The 10,092-nt window shown below is 42.1% G+C and overlaps 1 protein-coding gene across 9 annotated transcripts in view; it reads right to left on the bottom strand.

Moving 5' to 3' along the window:
• The window catches only part of palld (palladin, cytoskeletal associated protein), a 53,173-nt gene that overhangs the window by 19,479 nt on the left and 23,602 nt on the right, over positions 1-10,092 (bottom strand). For 6 of the 9 annotated variants that reach the window (XM_032525529.1, XM_032525533.1, XM_032525535.1 and 3 more), the window contains 5 exons: positions 7,857-7,998; positions 7,694-7,717; positions 6,886-7,005; positions 5,016-5,466; positions 3,111-3,146 (listed from right to left, as the gene is read on the bottom strand). In XM_032525529.1, coding sequence (XP_032381420.1) covers positions 3,111-3,146; positions 5,016-5,466; positions 6,886-7,005; positions 7,694-7,717; positions 7,857-7,998 — 773 coding nt within the window. The remainder of the gene's footprint in view (positions 1-3,110; positions 3,147-5,015; positions 5,467-6,885; positions 7,006-7,693; positions 7,718-7,856; positions 7,999-10,092) is intronic. The other 3 variants (XM_032525530.1, XM_032525532.1, XM_032525534.1) reach the window with 3 other exon arrangements.

Here is a 10,092-nt window from a genome sequence, read left to right as displayed (position 1 = left end):
ACACACACACACACACACACACACACACACACACACACACACACACACAACTTCTTTCTCTCGTTTTTCCCCGTCTGGCTTTATGCAACCAACTTACTCAATCATAATTATCACAACATCTCTTTAACAAATGAACAGCACAAAAGTTAAACCTTAATTATTCTAGACCCTCAGTGTAGGGAGAAAAGGCTTAAATGCGGTCCTGTTGACCCCCGATGTGTGCCTGGTTTACATCATCTGTAATTTTAGCATACCGAGTTAAAATGAACATATTGTAGAGCTGCATGAAAAAATTCACAGACACGTTGCTGGTAAGAGTTCAGCTGACACATAAAAAGCGCTCTGTGCAATGAAATCCGTGCAAGAGAACAATTTTGACTGTCAAAGTTGATTCCTGGTCTTATGAAAGAGAGATTAAGCTGTGGAATGGTTCAAAGATAATTGTTGCCTCTGCTACTTGGGCTTGGTCTAAGACGCCCACCCAGACATTATCCCACCCTATAATATAATGCTTTGCCACTATTATCACGGTCGATATCATCATGGTCACACCTTCGATGTGTTGCACTAGCTTGACTCTTTTGACTGTCTCTACTTTGTCTTGTAGTCTTGTTTTTGGTCTCAGTGAAGGGGCTTGTTGAAACGGTTGCTCACTATAGTGCCTTAATGTTTCACTGCATCAAATGTAGACTTTTCCTACAAACTAGAGGTCTACAAGTGACTTAACAACACAAGGAAAGCATTATCTCAACAGCAGAGCTATGATGAAAAAAAATGTGGATGTAAAAAATGTGAAAACACACACATATGCACCTCTTGTACTAGCAAGGATATATCATTACACCAAAATGAAACGTAAAACGGCCTTGTGAAATGTCACACTAGGCAAACACGTACCTTTATCAATATAGGAAAGCGGACACTGGACACCTCATCCATCAACACACACTCACACCAATGTGTATGCAAGTGCATGAGCGGACACACACAGATTTATCAGTCTATCATGGTGTGGCTTTACAAGTGGTTACGTGTGTACTGTTGAAGCCCTGAACAAAGAGGAGTTGTGTTGTTGAATTAGAAGTGACCGCAACTCTGTACAACATGGCAGTGACCTTACTTTGAGATGCGTTTGTCTCGTAGTATCCTCTCAGAATGTGTCAAAGCTGTAGTCTTAAATCCGGTCAGATCTTTATTTAGACCCTTGTGCAGGCCCCCCAAGTCCATCTCCCATCTCACACAATCAAATAGGCTTCAATCCCAGGATAACCTTTAGTTGCCATTTATTGCATGTCTGCTTTAAGAAATATGTTACTTAGCACAATTATTTTTCTTTCTATACTTATTGTTCAAGGCAGTTAATGAGAAGGCAATAACAACACAGTAGTCTGAAAATAACCCACCTATCAGCGTTGCAACTATAGCAACTATAGCAAGTACCCAAATATATGTTTCTACGTGTAGAATTCCTAACAAAATGCGGTGAAAAAACTGAATTCCAGAGGAACATGAAATGAGACTGTGCTGCCAATTTACAGAGCAGAGAGTATAGAGGAGGACTCTTCTCTACCATGTGGTAAAACTCAGCTTTCTCCCCAAACCGGGGGGTTGGTTCAGAGCCAACGGGCCAATCTGAGCCTCTCCCCTGAGAATTTCCTTTGATTCTTATCCTGATGTCTGACATCAACGCTGGGCATCAAACCCAAATACCTACCGACCCTGCTCTGTCTTCCTTAGCACAGAAAAACAGCAGGTCTGTTTTCACAGCTCAGGTCTCCTCAGTCCCTCCTGTTCGCCAACTCACACAACGACTTCCTCCCTCTCATCAGCTCAGTGTTATTGAAGCAAAAAGTCATACCTTCCACAGGCTTCCAGTTTGTTGTTCCTGTGATTAAGAACAATTTATTCTAGATTTGTGAACATGAACACATGTCTCAAATAGCTATAACTCCTGGTGGTACGATGTGATGTTGTTCAATTCAGCTGTCCCTTTATAAATAATGATGGGTGCTGTGAAAACCCAGAATAAGTTTTTTGGATATCCGCATATGAGTAACATTTCCTTGGGAGTAAAAGCTTATATGTACAGAAAGTCAGAAAACTTTAGACTTAAGAAATAATTCTCAATAAGTATTAAAGTCTAGACACTCAGGCCTTATTCCATACTAATCCTCCCTGCCTTCATGTAAATGCAGAAAAACAATCTATTTAATGAAATCGCCTTATCTTAAAAAATACACAACATAAGGGTCATAGTTTCCATTCTGTCTGTTGAATTTATAGCATTTCAACAAATTGGTCTGTTAGAAAGTCATGTTGCTTATTAAAGAGAACTCCTATAAAAAGTGCAAAAAAGCAATTAAAGTAACAAACTAGGAGCATTTTAAAGACTGGAGGCCTTGCTGTGCTATGTTGAGGTTTCATAGCAACATGTGGCGCACAGAGAAGAACCAATTGATCAGTCTGAACGGGACGCAACAAACAGGATACGATGAACTCAGGGGTAAGCTCGGAGGTTTTATGTTGAGAGTGGTCAGACTCTGTTCCTACATGTAACCTAAGGAAACAGAGTGCAGTCTGGCAGAAACATGACCTCTGGTTAATGGCAGGGCTGCGGTTTTTACTGTGTAATTATAGAATTTAAAGGTGAGAGGGCAGGAGAGGGATGGCCTATGCTTTTTAATTGCTTCGCAGTTGTTTTTAGCAGTTTATTGATGGAGTTAGTGTGCATAACCAGAGAAAAGCAGCGTTCTGCCTCATTTATCTACCATTGAATTCTGATCTTGAGCTAAAAGTCAGATTATTGTTCCATCTGTGTCACATCCCTAAAATCAATCTCAGTAACTATGTTTTTGCAGGCCACAAAATAAAACTGATTTATTAAAGATTATGCATAATTAATTCACAGTAAGTTAATTGTAAATGATCAGCTGATTCCACTCTGCTCTTGTCCAACTGCTGCCTCTGTTTTGTCATCCTACAGTGTAATATTGTAAAGAAATTAATCAGAAAAGATATGTGCCTTAACATAATTTCTACTGTTGTGTGAGGCTACATGTAGCGCCACTCAACTCACACCCAGAGCATCACCCTCACAGCCAAACATTTACCTGTAATTTCCTGTCTCCTCCTCTATATTCTCAGCTCTGGAAGCACAGAATTAACAAGTCATAACATTTATGTCAACAGATATGCAGTTCTGTAGCATCCATCAGCGGTAACCAAGTCCAGTACACATGCAGTGGAAAAAGCATGTGCAACGCAAGAACCAAGCCTCATTGCACTGTAACCAAACTCTAGTCTAAATGCAGCCTGTCCCAACTCGCACAGCAACACCGTTAAGCATCTGCTATTGATAGGATATACTGCTTGCATTGTTTAATATTCTGACAGCAATATTAGAAACAACCCAAAATGTCCCCCCACCTAATTAAGTTTTGTCAAACTACATGGGAAAATATTGAGAGAGAAAAACAATGAGTCTACCTCCAAGAGGCTGTACTATATGTAACATGGTGCTTTGAGCTAATATGTAACATCCGAAATGCTATCATGTTGTTGTTTAGCAAGTGTAATGTTTACCATTTTAGTTTAGTGGGTAAGCATGCTAATATTAGCTAATTAGCACCAAACAAAGTAAAGCTGAGGCTAAAACCAAAACCAAACCAAAAGTATTAAATAGGCAGATATATTGATTGTGGTGCTATTTGAAAGGTTGGGGGATCAAAGTTTTTCCAATACATTCTCTGGGGACCATGAATGTGTGCATCTATTTTACAGCATCCATCGAAAAATGTCTTGTGGCGCTAAATGAAAATTCAGGGGATTACTGAATTTATTAGGATTCATCGTCTGGGAACAATGAATGTTAAAGTGCCATTCCATCTTATAGATGTTGAGATGTTTCACTGAATAAGTGAATTTTTGACATGATGGTCGCAGTAGAGAAAACGTTAGGGGATTACCAGTTTACCAACCACGTCATCCTGAACAGGAGACACGTACCTGTAGCAACTTCCATGACAATCCATCAAATATTTTTTTAAATAGTTTACTCTGAACCACAAAAGTCAACTATAGTGGCACAACAGGAAAAGTCAGGGGATCGCCAAAATCAGTAGCATTAATTTTCTGGGAATCATGAATGCCTTTTACAAAAGGTCGACCATCCCAGTGGGCAGACGGACAATGCCATCTCTCTAGCCATGCCGCTAGCATGGCTAAAAGAATACAGAGAAGGGGGAAAAACACACATCTCCGAACCAACCAATGGAGCGAAAGCATCCACACTACAATTATTTGTGAATGGTCTGCTGTCATCTATCATCAGAAATGCATTAGTGAGCCATCCTGGTGGCCTTGTGGATAAAGATGGCAGCCCTGTAATCCCAACGTCTCTGCTTCAAGTCAGAACTTGGACCTTCTATTCCTTCTGTTTCTTTTTCCTTATTTCTAGTCTATGGTATTCTTTCTGATTAAGGCAAAACTGCAAATGCAGAATGCATCAGCAAGTGAAATTAAAATCCATGCAGGCCAAGACGCTTGTCCACGGCAGACAAAACACAGGATCATTGGGAAAAAAAGCCATTCAATGCCCAACTCTCTTTTGATAACAGTGACATCCTATCTGATCTCTATAGTGCTTACAGAAAGGTGCTCAGGGAAAAAAAACACAATGGCTCTGACCTGGGCTGGGCATGCAGCCGAGATCAGACAGAAACAATAGGAGCCATCCAGCAAAAGCTACACAGATCTGTTTACAGCCACAGACAGAAAGCAGCTAGCAGACTCCCCTGGATAACATGATGCCAAATGGAAACCAACATAAAGGCAAGGGAATGCTTTTGTTCAAAAAGGCTTGGGATTCCCACCGTTAACACTTTCACAAAACTGAGACACTATCCTTTCCACCAGACCTCAGACAGACTTCCCAGTCTGTCTCCCTCCCACAAGCCCTCCCTGGTGACTAGCCTGCCCCCTGGGCACAGACACATGGGGACACGGCAGGTACTCACAGCTTTGGTTTAGGCTTGGTAGGCAACGGAGGACCGTCCTTCCCAGGGGATGGAGACAGCTTGCCTGGGGATGGAGGGGAGTCTGGTGCCACCTGGGCAGGACTTTGGGCTGTGACTGGGACATGTGTCGTAGGGTCAGACTGTGGCAGAGGTGGAGGTGGAGGTGGAGGCTGGCTTGGTGGTGATGATGGATTTGGGGGTTGGCCATTCTGTATAGACCCGTTTCCCTTATTGCTGTCCTCCTCTAAGCCCATCTGCACCGGAGGCAGCGATGACACATCGGGCCAGATCTCAAGCTCCTTGATAAGGAAAGCACCGGGCTGAGGCAGCATCTTGGGTGGCAGCTCTAGGAGGCTGATCTCTGTGGGTGGGGGAGGAGGGGGGAAGGCTGCCACATCCTCAAACCTTGAGTATTCACCAGACATGCCATTACTGGATGAGTCCTCAGCTGCCGAAGGAAAAAAACAAAAGAAATAGTGGAAAATGTTGGACTTTATGTTTAGATTTTTGTGTAGATTACACACACAGAACTGTGTCACAGCTGATCTGGCTTAAAGTAGCAGCTGGGTCCAGTCAGGCTGATGCAATTCCTGTTTATTCAGCCTTTCCCTTAACTGTGTTGTGAGTCCTTTACACAGTTATGTCTGTTAAAATATACACACAGTAATATTTATGTCCTGCTGTACTCGGAAAGAGCTGCTTATCAACTGACGCCTCTCGCCCCTCTCCCATACAGACTACACAATAATAAACCTTACAAAAGATGGTCATCTTGTTGAGGCATCAACTTTTATAACTGGTCATAAACCCCATGTCTTCCAGGGAATTAGCCTACTGGATTATGAGAGGTTAGTGTACTCAAGCCCGGATTCATTTGCCAGTTACATTTGTTATGGAAAAAATACCATTCAAATGAGAACATTTGTCAATGGGTTTCAGAAGGACCTTTTTAAAGCATAGAGTTGGTTTATGGTTGAAAGCTTCATTTCAAAGTGCTCCCAAAAGTCTCAACAGTTTTCAGTAGTTCCACTCAAACCCATATTAGAAGAAGGGAAATTAGTTATCAAGACCGTAACTTATTGTAAATATTGACTGGTTTAAAATTTTGTTTGCTGTGTGGTTTATTTTGTGGCTCAGCCGGCATGCTAGTTAGCTAAAAGTTTAGCATGGTAGTTAGCTTAACAGGACGCAGTAGACAGGAGGGAATGATTTGTTGCCAAGGTGAGGTAACTGAGGCTAATTGTCTGGATGTTGCTCGGTGGGTTGAGCAGCATGTTGCTGATGCTAGCAACATGCTAGTTAGCTTGACATGTTGGTAAGGGGTTGGTTTGGCTTGCATGCTCTTAACTGATGTTGTTAGCTGATGTTTTAGACAAAAGTGAGTATAACTTGCTGGTTAGGGCACTTTTGACTGTGTGGAGGCAGGTAAAGAGAAGGGGGGCTCTGCAACACTAGAATTAACTGTTGAGCCTTTTCTGTGTCGCGGGCCCAACTCAACAGAACACCTATTATTGAGCGAGTGCCCACCTGCTGACCCTGTAGACCTGCACTCACACTCACACACAAATTCCCATTGAAATGCAGCAGCAGCAGACGTTTATGACTAATGACATTGGAATGCTCAACAAACTTTTGGCACACTATCACCGTGTATTGATGTTGTGTATTGACTTTGTAAGAACAGGCAAATTGTGGGTGTTTTTTTCCCTGTGACTTACATTAAGTTTTCTCTAGGATAAACACAAAGTGCATCTTAAGGCACTCACACATTGGCTTTAAATTTCAGGTGCGGTGGCCGCTGCTTGTTGATGCTTAGCCGCTACCTGGTAACAGCATGCTGAGCAGCTCTTTCTGTTTGTGTTGCACGCACCTGCAGTGACGGAGAGCTGGGCTGTGCTGTTAACAGAGCCATACGGGTTGGACGCAGTGCAGCAGAACAGACCACCGTCCTCTGGAAAGGCCTCCGCTATCACCAAGGTGCAGATCTCCTCTAAAATAACAAACCACCGTTAATAAACCTATAATGAACTGTTATCCTAAAAGTTAGATATGGAAAGAGATAAAAGCTTTGACACTGATAAACAGTGATCTGAGCAGGTGTGGAGTAACATGTTGACACTTGATTTGTTTGTAATGAGATATACATACTGTAATAGAGAAAGACAGGTTACGTACACTGTAAACTGATGACAGATGATGTCATATAGACCTGTGAGTAGCTCTTCATAGTCGGACATACAAAGCATGGATCTTACTATTTGTGAAGAACAGACAGACAAACAGAGAAACACTAAAGCACAGATGTTCAAGTGACTCACAGCCTGTAAGTAACACCTGAAACGACCCTGAGTCATACAGGTGAGGAATGTCTAACTCATATTAGCATGTGTGTCATTGATTATCTGTGATTTTGTCTGTGTTTATGTGTTGGAGTTTGCGGGTGATGGGGTTTCTCAGACTTTCCCAGGGACTCCCTCTGACTATAGTGGGTGTGATATGAGTGTCTCGTGAGACACAGACTTATTAACTTGTGATTTGCTGTAGTCATAACCAAGTGAAAGCTATGGAGCTAATAATGAAAGCACCAAACTCAATTTGAGTCTCCAGACACATCTAATAAGCCATTTCTAATTTGCACCACTGACTGGGGTTGGAAAAATGAAAGCATAGTGGTATACCTGGCTCAGCTGCAGATCGAGGCTCTGATTCACAGGATATTATAGGCAGGAGGGAAGAGAAGACAAAGAGAAACATTTTGGTTAGCATTTATTAAAAAGTACAAGTACAAATTACTCAGCTGCTGTACAGTGGGCTTCATGACTACAAAGAGTATTGTCTTACTTTTCTGGAGAATACGAAAATCGGGCGAATCCAGGATCTCCTCTCCCTGGCGGGACCATCTGACCTGCAGAGGAGGGCTTCCACGGACCCTGCACTCCAGAACCACCACCTGGCCCTCGGATGCCTGGGCATCCTGCAGCAGCTGCACAGACGAGGGATAGGGTAAAAGCGAGATAATGAGAAAAAGCAGCGAGTGAGTGAAGAATGAAGAAGAGATGAGAAGGGACTGAAACCTGCGATAAAAAGGATAAATGTGCCTCAGAAGTAAAGCATGGGATAGACAGACAGAGATTGTTGAAGATGGCCCACTGTCAAGAAACACCATGGAACTGGAGGCCAGTGGACTTATTCTCTATCAACAGTTACTGTTTCCTACAGAGTACTAGCTTGCTGTCCCACCTGTTAAATTCCACCAATGACAACTAGAGCTGCCTCTTTAGGTACAAATCATCAGATCCTGTTAAGCCCCAGCATCAGACAATTAGTTCACTTCTCTATTATGAGACAGGTACTCCCAAGGATAAATGTGTGTACCTGGACACCATCTTCCAACCAACTCCCCAATAAGCCATCTACTCAAGGATGCATTTGAAAACAAAAAGACCATTTAGTCACTCACTGTTAAGGCCAATTCTACCGGTCTTTCCTCTGAAAAATCAGTTTCTTTTCCTAACCTGATTTTTAAAACATCACAGATACACTATTAGTTAGTATGCTAAGATATTTCCCCCCAAGAAACTGAGATCCACTGATATTTTATTAAATCCATCTGGTCCATTACTTTTAGTCATCTTATGTTTCAAAAGTAATAGTCCACTTGTTTTAATGTTAGCCCAAAATGATCCAAAATACCCGTCACCAAACGCCACTCACAATAAAAGAAAAACAACCTTGTTTACTTTGTCAAAGTATCGTATTTTAAAATCAAATAATTTCTTAAGTTTGGAAAATTATGAACTGAAAGGGCAAGTTCTATAAAGTAAATAGTTTTAACTATTAACTTGAAATACTTATGTGTAAGCTAGTGGTAAGCTTTTAGCATAAGAAGAAAACATTCTGTTAACTAATTAGATTCTGCTGTATGCTGATTATTATTTAATCTACTATATTAAATGTACTTATACATGTGTAAACATTGTGCTTTTGGCCAATAGAGTAGGTAATAATTACCCACTACCTAAGTAATCTCAACCTCAAAATTGCAGGACCTACTCTTTACAAATGCCAATTCAACCCGTGTCCAATCAATCATATGCCAGTTTATAGTGTTCCAAAACTAAAAACAACATCAACATAGGGGCTGATGGAGAGGCCACTGTCAACACTGTGTTGTCTCTTCTGCTGGTCGCAGGGCCACAGCGACTTAGACTGGTGTATCCATCAACAAGAGGCACTCAGTGTCAGTGGAAATGATTGGGTCTGTGAGGTGGAGCCTCTTTATCCTTTTGACTGTGTGTCTTTGGCATGGGCATGTTTTGGGAAGACCAGGGGTGGAATGTACACCATGGGTCTGACAGTTGGTGTGTGTGGGTGTGTTCGGGTGACATCACGGTGCTGACTTCACTGGAGGCGAACATCCTCTCATTCAGATGATTATAAAGCCCGCGACAGTTTCTAAAAGAGGTTGGGTGGAGGTGAAGAAAAACAAATGTCTTTTTGTAATGAAGTGGAAAATGATTTAGGGCCTGACTGGCTGAATTAGAGTGAAAGAGACCTGACCCTTGTGGGTTTGGCAGAGCCGTTTGAAGCTCTGCCTCAGCCCGTCTCTGCCCCGCTATCACAAGACCCACAGCCTGAGGGAAAGGGAGGTGGGGGAGTGTTGAAGAGTCTGAGCTGGAAAAGGGTGTTCTTGTCTTGTATTTGTGTTTTATCTGACCCCCACTGCTGAACGCAACAGCACAGCATTCCGTTGTTATGGGACTGAGTACATGTGTGTCAGGTTATGTACTGTATGTACTGTATGTATTGCATGCATGACGTCCTGTACTGTACGTAAGTAGGTATGTATGAATGTATCAGGGGCTGTTGTTAATGGTTTTGGTTAGTTCTCTTAGATCCAATTGAGGCAAATCCTAATGCCACAGTATACAAAATATTTCAGAGATGGTGTGCTACAAACTTTGGGGCAACAGTCTGTTTCATGCCAAGTCCTCTGTGCAAAAAAAAACATTTTGAAGAAAGAATTGGTATTTCAAGACTTGCGTGAAAGAATTTAACTGGGCCTGCGCACAGCCCT

Source organism: Etheostoma spectabile, chromosome 9 (genome assembly GCF_008692095.1).
Source record: "Etheostoma spectabile isolate EspeVRDwgs_2016 chromosome 9, UIUC_Espe_1.0, whole genome shotgun sequence".
In the NCBI taxonomy this organism is placed as follows: Eukaryota; Metazoa; Chordata; class Actinopteri; order Perciformes; family Percidae; genus Etheostoma; species Etheostoma spectabile.
This window is presented reverse-complemented; position numbering and strand designations above follow the sequence as displayed.